The sequence below is a fragment of the Oncorhynchus masou genome, chromosome 33 (assembly GCF_036934945.1).
Source record: "Oncorhynchus masou masou isolate Uvic2021 chromosome 33, UVic_Omas_1.1, whole genome shotgun sequence".
NCBI lineage: Eukaryota > Metazoa > Chordata > Actinopteri > Salmoniformes > Salmonidae > Oncorhynchus > Oncorhynchus masou.
Window position 1 is genome coordinate 6,735,854 of NC_088244.1, and position 20,412 is coordinate 6,756,265.

A 20,412-nucleotide genomic window follows, 5' to 3' on the forward strand; every position below is an offset into this window, starting at 1 on the left:
GGGTCTGAATACTTATGTCATTATATATATATATATATATATATATATATATATATATATATATATATATATATATATATATATATATATATATATATATATATATATTTGCAAAAATGTCTAACCTGTTTTCGCTTTGTCATTATTGGGTATTGTGTGTACATTGATGAAGAAGAAATGTAATTGAATCCATTTTAAAATACGGGTGTTTACGTAACAAAATGTGGAGAAAGTCAAGGGGTCTGAATACTTTCTGAAGACACGGTAGTTACCACGAAGCTGTTTTTGAGTCGGCAAATCTAGATCTGGGTTAGCGTTAGCATCTCTGATTCACATGTGCTCAAACAACAGTACTAATGTACAGTAGTATTTTCCAATACTACACACATTTAACATCGGAAAGGTATCATATTACCATTCAACTGGATCTGGAGTTAGTTCAAATAGTTCACTATTAGTGTAATCATGAGAGACCTATTTCGGTATGTATGGTATACCATTGAGGGGAGATTACTTTGTACACAGACCCTAATTTAGGATAGCCTGGTCCCAGATCGGTTACATTGTGCAGTCTTGCCAATGTTTGGCATGCCACATGACAATCACACATAGAAGTTGTCAAGGACCAAGCTGGGTGGAAGACTATATCACATAGGGTGAAATACCTGGTTTTACTTGGTATGTACACGGTGGACAGCCATGTTGGTTGGTGCTGTTGTACTGTGTAAACTACTGACCAAGTGCTTTTAAAAGACAGACAGTTTATTTGCTTAGCCTGAGTACCCGTCTGTTTTTGTTGTATTGCCAATGAAGGGATACCTAGTCAGTTGTCCAACTGAATGCCTTCAACTGAAATGGGTCTTCCGCAATTAACCCAACCCCTCTGAATCAGAGGTGCGCGGGGGGGCTGCCTTAATCGACATCCACATCTTTGGTGCCCGGGGTTAACCAAGTGACAAGGAGTTGGCAGATTGGCACTCAGGTTTTATTATTTGCTTATTATTGCCCAGATAATATATCTTCTTTAGATGGTACTACCCATATACCTTAGTAAGGCTGGTACAATGAGGAAATGAAATGCTGTTGAAGGCTACTTCAGGCAGACACAACGACAATGCAATTTATCATGATATTATATGGGAGAGCTATGACATGGGAGAGCTATGATATAGGATAGCTATGACATGGGAGAGCTATGATATAGGAGAGCTATGACATGGGAGAGCTATGACATGGGAGAGCTATGACATGGGAGAGCTATGATATAGGAGAGCTATGACATGGGAGAGCTATGACATGGGAGAGCTATGACATGGGAGAGCTATGACATGGGAGAGCTATGATATAGGAGAGCTATGACATGGGAGAGCTATGATATAGGAGAGCTATGACATAGGAGAGCTATGATATAGGAGAGCTATGACATGGGAGAGCTATGATATAGGAGAGCTATGACATGGGAGAGCTATGACATGGGAGAGCTATGACATGGGAGAGCTATGACATGGGAGAGCTATGACATGGGAGAGCTATGATATGGGAGAGCTATGACATGGGAGAGCTATGACATGGGAGAGCTATGACATGGGAGAGCTATGACATGGGAGAGCTATGACATAGGAGAGCTATGACATGGGAGAGCTATGACATGGGAGAGCTATGATATAGGAGAGCTATGACATAGGAGAGCTATGACATGGAAGAGCTATGACATGGGAGAGCTATGACATGGGAGAGCTATTCTGCCCTACCAAGCAAAAAGGCAGTAACTGCTCATAATGTGGAACTGAGAAACATGTGTTTTATTTACCGTGACCTTACCTGTTTTTATTTACTTTATGCAGTTACTGCTAACCATTTTCTCCAAAACACAATAAGAGGCAGGACACTTGTCCATGTGATTAAGCATGTATTTAATGACATTAACTCATTTTCGACCAAATGAGCAGTCACTGTCTTTTTGCTCTTTAGGGCAGTGTTCTATGGGAGTTTAGTCTGTCGTTTAAATTCTGTTATGTAAAAGGTTTTATATGTTGTTATTTTGTTACCATAGTGATTCCCCCATTCTTCACTAAATGTTCCTAAGTATATAATGTGTACTGTATGTACCTAGTTCAGTGTTTTTCCAACGAACAACAATGATACCACGAAACAGAATGTAAGCTCGTGAGATCAGGTGGTTCGTACGAGGCTATGTTCCTGAGAAACACTGACTTGGTCCTTTGAAAATTGAGTGATAAACATTTGTTTTTGTTTTCTACTGCCCTCTAGTGGCGCTAAAAAGCTTGAACTCGAAGAACACTTCATCAGTACCAAATCGCTCTTCTCTCTCTACTCACTCTCACAAAGCTCATCAGTCTGCCTGCACAACTCTGTGTGTATTGTCTCAGCACATTCTTCCATTTATCATTATTCACATGCAGCAGCTCTGCTCGCTCCTAAAATGGATGCCAAGAGAACCCTGTGGGTTCTGGTCAAACGTAGTTTTCTATATAAGGAATTGGGTTCCATTTGGGATGTGCAATCAGTGGGTTCACTTCCTGTGTGTTCACTTCCTGTGTGATTGAGGGCCACTGAATGTTATGTTAAAATGTATATTTTGATGATTTAAAAGTAGATCTCTTTATTTTGTTAGTCTATTCTTTAATGTCTGAACAGAGTGTTTTTAGGAAGGAACTGTGGTTTAAAGCAATATCCTGAAAAAGCTATATTGTCCAACAATTGTTTTCAAGAAAACAGGAACAAATGCAACCCTTAAACTCAACAAGTGCTTAAATGTAATTTTGTAACACCTAGAAATATATTTGATATTGTATTCTGATTACAATAATTTCATGTTGGACAAGACTTTACATTTTATATATTGGTTTCAGGTGTCATTTGATTGAGGCTCACTACATGCTTAACCAATCATATTCCTAATAGTTACTACGACTATCATCTAAACGTGTTGTTATTTTTGTATGCCTTTTAACTGACTGTACAATCAGCTGCAATAAAGTGACACGTGACATGGATGGTGAGGTTTGTTAAGATTCTTTTCTGCTTCTATTCAGACACCTGTAGAAAAATAATTCTCACACACAAAGAAATTGCATAAAAATGACTTTTATTAAAAATGTATGAATAATACAAAAACAAATGTATATCGGACCAATATGATAATTAACATTTACATTCTCTTTCATCTCGTATGATATCAAATTCAATTGCTTTAAAATACAATAAATACTCTTTGGGAAATTTAAAGAGAGGTAAACAGGATTTTGGATTGTTCAAATCAACAGCACTGAGTTTGGAAAGAATACATTATATAGGGAGTAACACTTTGTCTGAATTGCAATATAAAAATGACATGTTCCATTGTCACATACACCGGATCGGTGCAGTGAAATGTGTTGTTTTACAGGGTTAGTCATAGTAGCATGGCACCCCTGGAGCAAATTAGGGTTAAGAGCCTTGCTCAAGGGCACATCGGTGTTTCAGATGTTTCACCTCGTCCGCTCAGGTATTCAAACCAGCAATTTTTTTTTTTTTAATTTTACCTTTATTTAACTAGGCAGTTAAGAACAAATTCTTATTTTCAATGACGGCCTAGGAACAGTGGGTTAACTGCCTGTTCAGGGGCAGAACGACAGATTTGTACCTTGTCAGCTCGGGGGTTTGAACTTGCAATCTTTCGGTTACTAGTCCAACACTCTAACCACTAGGCTACCCTGCCGCCTCTACATTCTAACCACTAGGTTAACTGCCTCCCCACTAAAGTATTTCATTAAGCCCAGTACTTACAGTCCGAGGTGTCTTGGATGGTCCAGCGGCAAGATACTCTATAGGGAACAAGCAGAGAATATAACACAACAGAATAGATGCTTTATTGTCCATTCACATCCGTGCCAGACACACATGTAGAGAGGCACAGGGTCATCCAGAATGCAGCGCCTTGCACACGGGCACAACGGCAGATGGTCTCAGGTCTTTACCTGCAGCCATTTTGTTTCCAGTTCAGCTCCTCATTTATTTTATTTTTTTTACAATCCTGCCACAGGATTTGAACCCGCAACCCCTCCATCTGCCTTTATACACGATATATTTTCATCTGGAACTTACCGTCTCAGCCTTGGGGCAATCTGTTGTCACATCTGTTTTGATCTAGAACAGGAAGTCATGAAACATGGTGGTTATCTCTGCAAGTGTAATGCTCAATTTGAGTAGTTTGAATGAGCCTGCCTGGAGAGTCAGATGGGTGGGTGACTATTCCATAGGTTCCAATGCACCAGGCTACATAAAGTATTACATAATAGGATGTCCTTTCAGCCACAGAGTACTACAACTACTACAACACAGTTACTGTTAGCAGGTGGTATTACAACACAGTTACTGTTAGCAGGTGCTACTACAACACAGTTACTGTTAGCAGGTGGTACTACAACACAGTTACTGTTAGCAGGTGCTACTACAACACAGTTACTGTTAGCAGGTGCTACTACAACACAGTTACTGTTAGCAGGTGCTACTACAACACAGTTACTGTTAGCAGGTGGTATTATAACACAGTTACTGTTAGCAGGTGGTACTACAACACAGTTACTGTTAGCAGGTGCTACTACAACACAGTTACTGTTAGCAGGTGGTATTACAACACAGTTACTGTTAGCAGGTGCTACTACAACACAGTTACTGTTAGCAGGTGCTACTACAACACAGTTACTGTTAGCAGGTGGTATTACAACACAGTTACTGTTCGAAGGTGCTACTACAACACAGTTACTGTTAGCAGGTGGTATTACAACACAGTTACTGTTAGCAGGTGCTACTACAACACAGTTACTGTTCGCAGGTGGTATTACAACACAGTTACTGTTAGCAGGTGCTACTACAACACAGTTACTGTTAGCAGGTGCTACTACAACACAGTTACTGTTCGCAGGTGGTATTACAACACAGTTACTGTTAGCAGGTGCTACTACAACACAGTTACTGTTAGCAGGTGCTACTACAACACAGTTACTGTTCGCAGGTGGTATTACAACACAGTTACTGTTCGCAGGTGCTACTACAACACAGTTACTGTTAGCAGGTGCTACTACAACACAGTTACTGTTAGCAGGTGCTACTACAACACAGTTACTGTTAGCAGGTGGTACTACAACACAGTTACTGTTAGCAGGTGCTACTACAACACAGTTACTGTTAGCAGGTGGTATTATAACATAGTTACTGTTAGTAGGTGCTACTACAACACAGTTACTGTTAGCAGGTGCTACTACAACACAGTTACTGTTCGCAGGTGGTATTACAACACAGTTACTGTTAGCAGGTGCTACTACAACACAGTTACTGTTCGCAGGTGCTACTACAACACAGTTACTGTTAGCAGGTGGTGAGTTTACATGGGCCAGGCGAGAGAAGGTCCCAGAACTAGAATGTTTGGAGTGAATTTCTCCAGATTAAGGTTGTATGGTAATTCAACATTTTCACCACCGCCTCTGTTTACAACGGTAGTGTAGTTGGTATATCGGGGACACCTTCTCTCACAATACCCAGGAGGGTAAGGGTTTACAAAAAGTGGGGAGATAGGTCACATATGGTGCTGCTTGGATACGGTGGACATGTTTTGTTTTGGGAGTTTAAATTCAATACATACCTTTTTATTTAGTCTTACAGAGACTGTAACCACTTCGTTGCTTCATAAGTGTTTATATTCATGACAGTGTGGAATTGGGGAATAGACCCAGTGCTTCCTGACACTACTGTAGACCTATGGCTGTAATGTAACAAGTAGTAATATAATAAGTTGCTAGTGAATCGATTACAGCCAATGGAGGTGGAAAATCATGTTCGGTTTTATTTTAAGTTGCCTACCAGGCTAGACTGAATGGATTGTAGGTGCTAGGTTAAAAGAGAGGAACCACTTATATGTGGTATCCCACTTACTGTAATATAATATTGGCATCACCAGGGTCTCCTATTCCTGTCATTTGTGGTGGGCGAGTTAGAGGAATCTTAGCTGGGGCTAGGGTTGGGCTGAGGGCTCCGGCTCGAAATGGACAACAACCATCAACCATTATTTTGGGGACGCTCCATGGTTAGATTTGGCGGAAATCCAAAATACCTGTACATTTGTTTTCCTGGAGCGAGGGGAATTTTTTTAAATTTTACCTTTATTTAACTGGGCAAGTCAGTTAAGAACAAATTCTTATTTTCAATGACGGCCTAGGAACAGTGGGTTAACTGCAACACAGTTACTGGGGCAGAACGACAGATTTGTACCTTGTCAGCTCGGGGGTTTGAACTTGCAACCTTCCGGTTACTAGTCCAACGCTCTAACCACTAGGCTACCTGCCGCCTCTACACTCTAACCACTAGGCTACCCTGCCACCCCGAATAAGATTTATCAGAAGTCATTAAGAAACAGTTCGGAAAACAGTTGTGGGGCATATTGGATCTAATGATATTATGCGTGTGAACTCTGTAAAGCTAAGAGACTATTTTCTTACAGCTCAGAAATTAGCAAAACATATCATTGTCTCGGGCTCAATTTCATGTTTTAGTCGTCTTTTGGTCTCGTCACCAGTGGTTAATGCGTCTGACGAAGGACTTGGGCATGTCCTTCGTCGTCAATTAATGACTCCTTCTGGAATAGGCCTGGCTACTTTGTGGAAGACTGAATTCATCCGGGTGAAAATGGCTCCCGGCTGTTGTCGTCAAACATTGGAAAGGTTGTTGGTCAACTAAATTGATGTGAGGATAATATTAGCATTTACATGTCAGTATGTTTTTACCATCTCCTCTTTGGTCACTGTGAGAGTTCCACATGTTGTATCTGACAGTGGTGACATGACGAATGGTGCTTAGCGGAGAAAATGTCATTGCTATTTTCCTAATAGGTATAATGTTGTTCTGAAATCTCAAAGTAAATCTGACTTGTATTGAAACGACGTGTGATTTTAAATGCAGAAAAGGTATGACATTTTTACATATTAACATTTGTAGTTTATTACCTAAAAATGGATCATGACAATTGATCTGGGTCTCTCAGGCAGACCCTGACATTTGTATTGTATACGAAACCTGGTTAACTGATAAAACCTTGGACTCTTGAGGTTGCTATGGATGGTTACAATGTGTTTAGGGCTGATAGGAAAGGCAAAGGGGGTGGCGTTGCTATTTACACAAATACTCTTCTTTCTGTGTCTCTGTTAAAGGCGACCTCCAGTCCTAAACCATTTGAATTGTTGGCTTTAAGTTCCAGTTGGGTTCAAACTCAAAAATAGCAGTTATAGGAATCTATCGTCAGCCCTCCGCCAAGAAGTACTAAACGAACTCACTGATTTAATTGCCATATTTACTACCCCAGAGGTGTTGATTGGTGGAGATTTTAATATTGCATGGGTAATGTAGGATGCTGACGGTTTAAAGGATTTTTGTATTAATCTAAATTTGACCCAGCTGATGACAAAGCCTAGTCGTCCAAATTTAAAAGGAATCGACTTTGACTGACCTCAAATTCACAAATACTCCAGAGAAATATAATGGGAGTGGGGGTATTTGCTTTGGATATTAGTGACCACTGTCCCATTGTATGTGTCAGGGATATACGGATGCCTAGATCCAAACCTTGTTTTATCAACAAGAGGAATTTTAAACATTTTAATGAAGGCCTTTTATTGTGACCTTTATTTTGGTGACTTTGATTGTATTGTATCTGTACCTGACACAGAATTGGCTCTGAACCACTTCTCAAATGTATTGTAGATAAACATGCTCCCTTTAAAAAAAACTGATCATTAAAACTAGGTATTGCCCTTGGTTCAGTCCAGAGCTATCTGAAGTCATACAGAACCGAGATGCTGCCTGGGTCAAAGCTAGATTCACAGAGTCAGGCCGAGACTGGCAGTTAACAAATCAGGTAAATACTTCATTTCTCTTTCACAGTCTGTCAGGCGATTGAGAAATCTGTGTGTAAAACTAATTTAAAAAGCGAATTCAGATTACTATGTTAATACACTATCTGATGTACAGGGAACCCAGCTAAATTCTGGAAAGCTGTTAAATCACTGAAAGGTTGTGTGTCCTCTTCTCTCCCCCAATAAACTAACTAAGGGTTTGATTTTGGGTCCATTATTGTTCACTTTTGTATATTAATGACATAGGAAACACTTAACACTTGTGTCATCTGCATAGAGATGAATGTTAACAGTGTTGTATTCCTGTGCCACCTCGGTGGTGCTGCAGGCCATTTGTGAACTTCAACATAACTTTGATTAAATTCAGAATTCACCATACAGATCTTAAATTGGCGTTAAATACGAGTAAAACCAAGCTCATGCTGTTCTCTGAGTCACAAAATGTTGACCTGCGGACCTGGGTATATGTGCGCTATAAAATGGAGCCCAAATTGAGCTTGTTTCTCAATATAAGTATCTGGATGTCTGGATTGATGACAAGTTGTCCTTCGTTACGCATATAGAAAATCTGACTAAGAAGCTAAGATCCAAGGTGGTCTTTATTTTATATCGAAAAAAAAAAGAATGCCTCAGTATTGAATATAGGAGAAAGATGACTCAAACAACACTTCTCCCTGTATTGTATTTTGGTGATATTGTTTACATGCACGCGGCACAACCTGTTTGACAACCCTTGGACGCAGTCTACCATTCAGCAATACGTTTTATCACAGGGGACAATTTTAGGACTCATCATTGTAGTCTGTATAAAAAAAAATGTGGGATGGACCTCTCTGTCTGTAAGAGAGCTGCATTCTCTTTTATTCATTTACAAAGCAATCTGACAGAAACGTCCTCTAAATGTAACATCATTCATTAAGATGGGAAGCATACGTTACCAAACCCGTTCTCAGGAATGGATCCCTCCAGTATCCACAGATGTGTGAAAATCTGCATTTTGTTGCACTTAATTTGTGGAACAATCTGCAGAGTTCACTGCAGTTAGTTGTGCTGTGGCCACTCAGTTTAAATTATTGATGTAGAACCTCTATGTAGTTGAATGTGATTGCTTGTATTAAATATGTTTATTTTGTTATTGTGTACTGAATTAGGTTTTTATATACATATGTGTATGCTATGTTATCATTCTGTTTTTATTGTAATGTATACAGGGCTCTCTTGTAAAATACATTTTTAATCTGTGTCTTCCTGTTTAAATAAAGGTGGAATAAATTAAATATACATACCTCTGCTTCTTCCAGACTTATAATAAAGGCCAGGCAGCAGACTCCCCTCTCCTTATTCCCCGACAGGGAGTGACAGCAACAAGCTGTCTCTCTCCATGCCATCAGTGTAGTGTAGTGGCTACCTATGGCTCTTACAGTAGTGACAGCAGCCTCCTCTGGTCCTGCAGTTCCTCCATGATCCTCTAGAGGTCATTTCTCCAGTGGCAATGTCTTTTTTTCTCAGCAACAACGGCAGGTGGGATTTAATCTCTGCTATCATTGCACTTGTACTGAGGGGAGGCCCGTGATGCACTCGTACTGGGTAGGAGCTATAGGGGATAAATATGAAATATTTCTTCATTGGATAAGAGGCCCTTTGGTTGAACTGTCACAAAATAAAAACAAAATATGTATATATGGATCCTTTCACGACGTGGAAATGTTGAGTCAAACTACTCGCTTGATATTTTCTGCTTAAATTCCCCTTGTTCACGTGAAATGTGAAGTAGATGATGTCGGATGTTATTCTGCGGTCGTCGTGGGAAACCGTAGCAGAACAAACATACTCCTGATCCTCTTTCAGGAAAAAGATTCAATCAATAAAACCACAGCGACAATAAACAATATTCCTATTCATGACAAGGGAGCGATCTTCCATCCATTCACTGCATACATGGGAGTCAAATCATAAACTGAAGAAAACCTAAATTATGATGGCAACAAATAATCATTCTTCTGGGAGATGTTGACAGGTCACTTGGAAAAGGTCACAGGTCAAGGTGACTCCCTCAGCAGTGCAACAGCTTGCAGTGGTACTGTAGAGCTGCTGTGCGAGTTAAGAAACTGCACCCAAAGAGGTGCATTATGCGTGGCAGCCGGTGACAGGACCTCTGCTTGTGTAGGGAACCGTGGACAAGGCGGAGCCACAGACACACCCCAGGCTGTGGTCAACTCAAACAGACCAGCATTGTAGAGGACAACAGTGAAAGACATGGGGGCATGCTGCAAATCCAGCCTGTGAAGACTCAACCCTTGTAGAGGACAATGAAATGAAAAGGAGCTGCTACTGTATTCCAGCTCCATTCTCCCACATACTGCACTAGTGTGTCAGCCTGCCACTGTTCCACACAGCTGAGCAGCAGGACATGGGCTGGTGGTTGAAAACCAGCAGGACACGGACACAGTGGGCGGCTCCTCTATTGATCCTGTGATTCCTGCCCCACTGTGTACTGGGTTCACCTGCTAGGGCAGTGGACTAACACGAGGAGCCCGGCCCTGGAGGGGTAAAAAAAAAGGTACTGGGTTCAAAAGGTATGCTATTAATTAGCAACAACTTCTGAACAGCGCCTGTTAGCTAAACAGATTACCAACAGCTCCTAAAAAGGTGTGTAGAAGAGAACACACACAGGCGATCATCAGTCTCTAACAATTAGCAAAGAGGTGTTTGGTTCCCTTCTCTTGTGCAACAATTCAAAGTGATAAACCATTTCCTGTCTGGAAACACAAGACGTGGTAGTCAGAGATGTTCCCTCTGTTCAATTCATTTCCAGGGCAGAAACAGGTTTCCCTCAAACGAAACAATTTATTGATATTTAGAGGACTAATAAGTGCGTAAATGTACTTTCTCTTTGAGTGTTTAAACAACTTGGCAGTAAGACGAGTGTGGGAAGAGGATTTTCCATTTGTCTTCCCAATGAAATCAGGTACACAAGCAAAGCGAGAGGATCCTATTATTCCACTTTAAACAACACAAAATGACACCACAACTTAAAAGCTGCCTTCTCAGTGAAAATGTAACAAATACTAAGTAGTTTCCTTCTCTTCAGAGTTTCCTGTAAAGGTTTTAAAGCCATAAAAAAGTCCACAGTTGAGGCAGTGAACTTGGAAGACAAATACATGTTTTTTTTTCTCAGACAATTTTGTCAACAGATAAAACTAAACCAACCTCATCTTAAAACTTCATATAGTCATATAATGGTACCAACAGTAGGCTATAAATATAGGTCTTAAAAATATAACTGTTGGCTGACAAAGGGGAAAACTGTGATTCAAAAAAATAATCCTACAAAATAATAGCACTACAACTTATAAAACGTACAATCCCCCCCCCCCCAAAAAAAACTAAATGATCCGTTTATATATTGAATACCTTTTTACTTATTGATTATTAGGTTTACTGTATATAATTTGTTAGCAAATAGCATTAAAATATTGTCATATTCAGACAAACTTGGCGACAAAGCATATTGATTGAATAAAACCGGACCAACAAATAAAAGTCTGTTTTTTTCTCTAGTGTAATCTTATCACACATTATAGGTCAAAGGTTATAGGTCACGACGTACTACCAAGGGTCAAGTGGTGCTAAAGACAACGTACACAATAAAATCTACCCTTAGCATCTCTCTTAGTAGGCTATATGTTTGTCAGGTCATTGCATTGGTGGACCCATCTATATTAGCTGGGCAAAAATCACTTCTAAATTCCTCATTCAGCCTCTCAATATGTCCAAATATTACTGGAGAGTTGCTTAAACATTAAAACACATCTGAAAACCGGTTGAACACACTGTATTTAAAGCTACACCACAGCCAAGTTAAGAATTTACCCTCAGCAACTAAAACCCATGTATAGGTGTTTCAACCTCCTTTACACATTTTTGTCACAATCCACTTTGTAGTGTTCCATTAACCATTCCATGAACACACAGGAAACACCAGGTGTAACCGAACCAGCTAGACAGGGTAAAACACCAGGTGTAACCGAACCGGTTAGACAGGGTAAAACACCAGGTGTAACCGAACCGGTTAGACAGGGTAAAATACCAGGTGTAACCGAACACCAGTTACACAGGGTAAAACACCAGGTGTAACCGAACCAGTTAGACAGGGTAAAACACCAGGTGTAACCAAACCAGTTACACAGGGTAAAACACCAGGTGTAACCGAACCAGTTAGACAGGGTAAAACACCAGGTGTAACCGAACCAGTTACACAGGGTAAAACACCAGGTGTAACCGAACCAGTTAGACAGGGTAAAACACCAGGTGTAACCGAACCAGTTAGACAGGGTAAAACACCAGGTGTAACCGAACACCAGATAGCCTACCGTGCATATAGGTACATTCAGATTTCTAGGTTTAGAACATGTTCATCTATTAGAGAAAGCCAGTAAGGACATATCCCAACATTAATGTCCCCAAACATTTTTTTTATGAGAAATCCAAACGGAATGATTTTTAGCCTCACCACACCAGTCAAAACAGGGCCTGATGGTATCTTTCTCAAAATGTGACATTTAGAATAAAGAAATGGTTAGTGAACAAAAGGTTTTGAGGTGACTGTTTTGCTAAAAATATATAATTAACTTTAAATGACGCCAACTGATTGTAATAAGCATAAAGTAGTATAACGTATACATAATACAACCAAACACTAACAGCATAGCAAATCTTAGAGAGAAGTTTCAACTTTTACAAACAGCGGTTGGTTCAAGTTTTCCTAAATGAAAACAAAAAAGGGGCCATTATACCTCAGTTTAAATTACAGTAGATTTTTCCTTTAATTCATAGAATGTCCCCCTTTTATAATATTCCAGCAGAATTGTTTCTGCATATACTGGCTAGAAATGATCACACCCTTTATAAAACAGGGTTCAAAAATTACACATTTGTTGACTTTCAGGGGGACATTTTATACTTATTTTGGTGAGAAAAATAGTGCCATAGCCTATCCTCCCCATAACCCTACTCTCTAGTAGCACCCCATGAGGCAGAACGCAACACACAGCATGCAATAGTAGTTTTTTTTTTCTTTTTTACAATATCATTGATGTTTTGCTTCCTCTATCTGATTGTAGTTATGATGGACCTCGCACCACGACCATCACCAGATAGTCCTCGTCGGTTTTGGCCAGAGCTTTAGCCGAGGCATCAATGAACTGCTGTGAGAACTCACAGGGAGGGAACGCATGGAGAACACCCTGGTGGTCCTTATCCCGGCTGCCTCCAACGGGCAGGCTGATGACTCCGGCTGCCTGCTTCTGTTTCAGGTAGGACACCAGATTGCGGAGAGGACGCTGTGTTGAAGCTGCAGGGTCCGTCGACGACACCTCCTCGCCGCCGGAACCGGGAACCGCCAGGAGGACGGCGTAGCCGCCGGGGCCGGCCGCTTTGATGCGCCTGGAGACCTCGTCCAGCTTGGGCTGGTCGAGGCGGAGACGCTGGGTGATCTTGAGCTCCCCAACCTGTCTCCCAGTGGGGCCGTCGACGAGGAGGTCCTTGGCCACGCCCTGGTGACCCTCCAGGAGATGCATGTTGGCGGGGAAGTTGCTGTTCTTCAGGAGGAGCATGCCGTGCCAGGCCAGGCTCAGCTTGGATGACTGACTGCCTTTAGAGCCGCCCTGGTCTGAGGAACGATCCCTCTTAGCTCCGGGTCCTTTGCTGCTGCTGTCGCCGGCTTTACGTTTCCGCTCCCCTGCTGAGGATGAGAGGCCACTGCTGGAGGCCCCTCTTTCGGCAAGACTCCCCTGGCTCTTTAGTCTCCTGTCCCCCCCGCCAGGATGCTCCAGACTGAGGCGACGGTCTCGTCCAGGGGAGGGTCTGTCGTCGCCGCCACGAGGGGTACGCTCTGAGTCACTGAAGCGGCCCCCGTTGGGGCTACCATCTGGGGTTGGACCCCCTCGGTGTCGGCGTGCCGTGCGGTCAGTGCTGTCAGGAGAGACGTCAAGATGGCGACCGTCATCCATAAGGTGTCGTTTCCGTCTTGGGTCGCAGCCGCGCCCCGCCAGCTCTCGCTCCAGAGACCAGGGCTCCCTCCCTCCCGGCCGCCGGTCCCGCTCCAGCGGCTCAAAGCTCCCGGGCCGTACCCGCTCACGCATACCCGGGATGGGGGGCCACTCGACCCCGGGGAAACCCAGTTCTCTCTCTCTGAAGTGGAGCAGCGGTGGAGTCCTTTCCCTGTCCCTCGGGGGCTCAGCTATGGCGCGGTGGATGAAAGCCTCTGCCACCATGTCGAAGGAGGGTAGAGGAAGAGGCTGAAGGAACTGCTGCTGGTAGTGGTGCTCTGTGTCTGCAAAGTCCACCCTGAGTCTCCTCTCGGGCCCCCCCAGAGGGAAGCCACGCATGTGAGTGCACGCAGCCTGAGCAGCGTCAAGGCTCTCGTACTGTATGTAAGCCCAGGTGTCCCCCTTTCTGTAGTCAATGGTCCTTATTGTACCAAAGCGGTCAAACTCTCTGGCCAATGCTGCTAGGGGGACCCAGGGTCCGAGCCCACCCACCCATAGGCGTGTGGTGGGGGTGGCCTTACCATAGCCAATCTTTATGGGGTTACGGCCCACTATCTTCCCAGACATGGTGAGTTTGGCGCGATGGGCCATGTCTAGGTTCTCAAACTTCAGAAACCCGTATGTGCTGGTCTGTCCCCGTGTGGGCTTAATATCCACCTCTGTTATCAACCCAAACCTGTCAAACGCCCTCCTCAGGTCCGTCTCTGTGACAGTGATGTCCAAGTTGCCCAGAAACAGCGTTCTGTTAGCTCTTTGGTCATCCTCTGGGGAGATAAAATCCTCATCTCGGAAAGCAGAAGCTCTCTCTGCAATGAAAGCTGGACCTGGGCGCACCCTGGCTTCAAACAGGGCAAACTCCCTCTCCCGCTCTAGGTCTCTGGGCAAAGGAGGGGGTGGGGGAGGAGGGAGGCGCCCAAGGGCCAGCTGCTGGAGTCTGTAGTCTCTGTATCCAAGCACAGATGGGGAGAGGGGTCTCTGGGTGTGTAAGTGTCTGTGGCCTGGGGCTCCAACATATGGGTCTCTGTCAACTCGCTCAACTGGAGAACGGCTTCTCCTCCTGTTTATGTACACTGCGTCGATTTTCAGAGGTCGGTCATAAAGTACTAACTTGCCCCGTGCGTGTTTAGCAGCTCTGGCATCCTCGGGCTTTCTGAAGTTGACAAACGCAATTCTCTCGTCGTTGCTGCGGCTTATTTTGACACTCACGTCCCCGAATTTTTTGAATTCGTGGAAAAGTCCATCTTCTATGTCTTCATCGCTCAACTGGGTGCCCAGTTCACTGATTTTGAGCGTTTTGTACTCACTCTCGTTGTTGTTAGGTGGAGGCGGAACACGCTCGCAGCGAGCATTAGTCCTTGCCGCGGCTAAATCGAGTGTCAAACCCAGGTTGTGGTTCTTACCGGTAGAGGTTGCAGCAGCAACGGGATAGCTATGGTTACTCCCACCGGTTCGACTCGATACATGTCCATCAAAATCGCGGCCTCTCTTGTCACCCAACAAACTCCTTCTCGTAGATCCTCCGTCACTTTTAGTCGAGCTATTTCCATTATTACTCCCACTGGAAACCGAGATAGCCCTCATTTTCTTGCTGGGCGGGTGGCCTCCTCCCCTGTCTCGGTTATCATCCAAAGCCCGAGAACGCTTTTTAATCGGTGACCTTTCTTTGCCTTTCATTGCAGCTCAGCATACAACGATTATGACTTGTCTTATATTATTTCTGTATAATGTCTTGCAGTAAATCAGTGAAAAGGTGAACTCCGATTATCACTGACCCTGCCGCAAATCAACAACATCCGCCATTTTGTCTAGAATTCTATCAGAGCCCGCCCCTTCGAGCTGATTGGACTGAAAACTGTGTGGAAAACAACCACCATGTTTACAGTGGATGTCAGTCAAATCAGAAATGACAGAAACTCTATTTGTTTTGGTTAAAAGTTGTTTAGCATACAGCCATGCGTTTTATATTTAGTTATCTAAGTTTTTAAATAACTAGTATTATTGATCATAATAAAGTGTACTACACATTATTTGTAAAACACTGCACAAAGGAGGAATACAACACCATTCTATTTTGCGCTAGGTTTTTAAAAGGCATGCATTGTGAGAGTTAAAAAAAAAAAAAATTGTATAAAACTATTTCAGTGGGGTTAGAAAATTGACAATATTTTTTTAATTTCCAATTTTCTCTGTCTAAAGCGGTACTTTTGCAATCTCTCCACATGATGGTGCCATCTGAGTAGCATACTAAAACTTACTTGAAACCATGCAGTGGTTAGTGTCTTGAAACCATGCAGTAGCGGCTTAAGCAAATACATTAACTACTGTAAGTGTTGTGTTTTTCAGAATATACTTAAAGTGCTTTTGGTCAAAATGTTTATAAGACAGCCAATAGTCAGTCTCAGTAGGCCTATATCACCCTGTATGTGACAGGGTATGAACCTTAGTTTTGGTCAGTGTTTCCCCTTGGGATGGGGTCGATTGTACTCAGTAGGCAGGCCTATGTGTTAACTGGTTATCATTGTTTGTTTTTTCAAGATTGACATACACTACAGGACCAAAAGTATGTGGACACACCTTCAAATTAGTGGATTCAGCTATTTCAGCCACACCCGTTGCTGACAGGTGTATAAAATCGAGCGGATGGCCATGCAATCTCCATAGACAAATATTTGCTACCAAGTGGCGCAGCGGTCTAAGGCACTGCATCTCAGTGCTAGAGGTGTCACTACAGAAACTGGTTAGATCCCGGGCTGTATCACAACCGGCCGTGATCAGGAGTCCCATAGGGCGGCGCACAATTGGCCCAGCGTCGTCCGGGTTAGGAGAGGGTTTGGCCAGGGTAGGACGTCATTGTAAATAAGAATTTGTTCTTAACGGACTTGCCTAGTTAAATCAAAATTCAAAGTTCAATCAAAATAAGAGCTCAGTGACTTTCAATGTGGCACCATCATAGGATGCCACCTTTCCAATGAGTCAGTTTGTCAAATTCCTGCCCTGCTAGAGCTGCCGCAGTCAACTGTAAGTGCTGTTATTGTGAAGTGGAAACGTCTAGGAGCAACAACGGCTCAGTGGTAGGCCACACAAGCTCACAGAATGGGGCCGCTGAAGTGCAATAGCGCATAAAAATTGTCTTTCCTCGGGTGCAACACTCACTGCCCATTTCCAAACTGCCTCTTGAAGCAATGTCAGCACAATAATTGTTCATTGCGAGCTGCAGGAAATGGGTTTCCATGGCCGACACAAGCCTAAAATCACCATGTGCCAAGCGTCGGCTGGAGTGGTGTAAAGCTCGCAGCCATTGGACTCTGGAAATATGTTCTCTGGAGTGATGAATCACGCTTCCCCATCTGGCAGTTCAATGGATGGATCTGGGTTTAGCTGATGGCAGGAGAACACTACCTGCCCGAATGCATAGTGCCAACTGTAAATTTTGGTGAAGGAGGAGTAATGGTCTAGGGCTGTCTTTAATGGTGTGGGCTAGGCGGCTTAGTTCAATACAATGACATTCTATACGATTCTGTGCTTCCAACTTTGTAGAAACAGTTTTGGGAAAGCCCTTTCCTGTTTATGCATGACAATGCCCCCGTGCACAGAAATGGTTGGTCGAGATCGGTGTGGAAGAACTTGCCTGACCTGCACAGAACCCTGACCTCAACTCCATCACACACCTTTGGGATGAATTGGAACGCCGACTGCGAGCCAGGCCTAATCGCCTTACTACATCCGTGCCCGACCTCACTAATGCTTTTGTGGCTGAATGGAAGCAAGTCCACACAGCAATGTTCCAACATCTAGTGGAAAGCCTACCCAGAAGAGTGGAGGCTGTTATAGCAGCTATGTTCCAACATCTAGTGGAAAGCCTTCCCAGAAGAGTGGAGGCTGTTATAGCAGCTATGTTCCAACATCTAGTGGAAAGCCTACCCAGAAGAGTGGAGGCTGTTATAGCAGCTATGTTCCAACATCTAGTGGAAAGCCTTCCCAGAAGAGTGGAGGCTGTTATAGCAGCTATGTTCCAACATCTAGTGGAAAGCCTTCCCAGAAGAGTGGAGGCTGTTATAGCAGCTATGTTCCAACATCTAGTGGAAAGCCTACCCAGAAGAGTGGAGGCTGTTATAGCAGCTATGTTCCAACATCTAGTGGAAAGCCTTCCCAGAAGAGTGGAGGCTGTTATAGCAGCTATGTTCCAACATCTAGTGGAAAGCCTTCCCAGAAGAGTGGAGGCTGTCAAAGCAGCGAGGTGGGGGAGGACCAATGCCATATTAATGCCAGTGATTTTGTAATGAGATGTTCAATGTTTTGATAGCAGTGTTTTTGATACCTAGTAAGTCTTAACTAGGTATTAACTTCACCCCCCCCCTTCAGATCAGCTGCTAAATCTATTCTACCCTTTCTTCTCTCTCCTTTGAAATAAAACCCAAAGCAACCTGACATTTATAGCTGAGCTCTCTCTCTCACCTTAATTCTATTACCTCTCATGTTGACAGTTACAGTAGGGCCCTTTAGGCCTACACCCTGCATGCTGGCAATTATGAGTTTATAGGTACAAAACTGTTAATGCCGACTAATTACATCAAGCGTCTCAGAGTAGGATTGCTGTTATAGGATCAGTTTCCCCCTGCCCTTAACATTTTATGATTTTATTCTTTTCTTTTTTTCTCAAATTATAATAATGCTAAACTGATCCTATATCTGCACTCCTAATCTGAGATGCTTAATGATTACTGGCCTAGATCACAGCAGTTAATTGGGGGAGGACGGGCTTGAATGGAATGGCTGGAACGGTATTGAACGGAATGGTATTGAACACATTAAGCACATGGTTTCTGTATGTTTGATGCTATTCCATTCACTCCATTCCAGCCATTACTATGAGCTTTCCTCCCCTCGGCAGCCTCTAAGGGCTTAGATGCCTGATCATGAGCATGATGTGAGAGTTCAGAATAGCAGCACAGACATCGGCATCACTAGTTTATGATTCAGGGCAGTCAAGGTACGTCTGTGGCATAGATCAAAAGCTTGGTGTACTTCTTGAAACTACGGTCGGAACGACAGCTTTGCAGATTTAATGACACGTTCAGAGGTATTTTTTGGGGGTAATGAGGTCAATATATGTATGTACAGGCGCCAGTGACAGCCCTCACCCAATGAACCCGAATAAAGAGCCTGCCTGTGTGTGTGTGTGTGTGTGTGTGTGTGTGTGTGTGTGTGTGTGTGTGTGTGTGTGTGTGTGTGTGTGTGTGTGTGTGTGTGTGTGTGTGTGTGTGTGTGTGTGTGTGTGTGTGTGTGTGTGTGCGTGCGTGTGTGTCGGACATGGATGAGGAACGTTTGTCGCACACCTAGGACCTAAGCCATTTTCCACTCTATGGTGTTTTTGATGGATGACACTGTTGCACTAATGATAAACAGCAACGCAGGGTAGGCCTGCATATTTTAGCCTGGTTTACTGAGTTAAGATACACTAGCTCCTGTACTCCTGAGTTTACTTGGAATGCAACTTAAGTAGCTAATTCAATGAGCTCTACACACTATTTTCCAGGTTAAAATGGTTAATTTTCACTCTGACTGACCAGGCTTTAGAGAAATGTTGAGTCATCTTGTCTCCAGAGTATTTTGAAATGAATAGGGACAGATGATGAGGGACAGATCATTTTAATACAAAACGTTTATAGTACTCACTGTACTGACTGGCGTTTTTTTTTACAATCGCTTGAAGTAAAGCAAATGTAATGACACATTTTACATGTCAATTTCACTGCATCATCCTATGTAATGTTAACTCTTGTCTGTTTTTTTTATAGTTTAACACCTCTATTTTGAGAGTCTGATACCTCACCTTTAAACATTAGAGTAAATGTTACATTGAGAAACCACATGACTCATTCATTGTGAGTCGGAGGCCTATACACTATTACACTATTTCCTCTGCTTGGTTTCCACAGGCCATTCATCCGTCTCCTTCATTTCTGCTCTGCTCTGAAGGCTCCTCTTATCTCTTCCACTTCATCTGAGGTTTAATCAGTGCTGGGGCTGTGCAGCTGGAGAGTGAATGCTCGGGGTGTATTCATTGGGACTCACAAGGGAAAACGTTTTAAAACAGTCTGAAACAGAAAATTAAAATGTGCATTTGTTTTTGCACAAGTCCAAGTCGTCATACCTCCCTGTTTCCGTCTGCTTTCTTCCATTTGGTGCCTAATGAATATGGCGCTGCTGCTGTCTCCTAGGGTCTGGCTGGAATTTGAAAGCTGTATGTGGGTGTGGAAAGTGTCTCTGACGGGTTTGCTTTTCACTCCCTCTACTATGCTCAGCTCCTCTATTGAAACCACATGTCGGCTTACACAAAACAAGGCACCGATCAGGGGAGGCCGGGAGGGGACTGGCTGGCATCTAATCTGTTCCAGCATTGCTGTCATAGTACTAAAGTAACGAGAGGGAAGGGAGGATGGGAGTAAGAGAGA

The 20,412-nt window shown here is 43.1% G+C and overlaps 1 protein-coding gene across 1 annotated transcript; it reads right to left on the bottom strand.

Annotated features, from left to right (window-relative positions):
• Positions 1 to 10,897: 10,897 nt before the first annotated feature.
• LOC135527743 (RNA-binding protein 15-like) lies at positions 10,898 to 15,757 on the bottom strand. The gene has a single exon (XM_064956274.1). It carries the CDS (start codon positions 15,629 to 15,631, stop codon positions 13,031 to 13,033), a length of 2,601 nt encoding a protein of 866 aa, XP_064812346.1. The 5' UTR covers positions 15,632 to 15,757; the 3' UTR covers positions 10,898 to 13,030.
• Between the last annotated feature and the right edge of the window lie 4,655 nt (positions 15,758 to 20,412).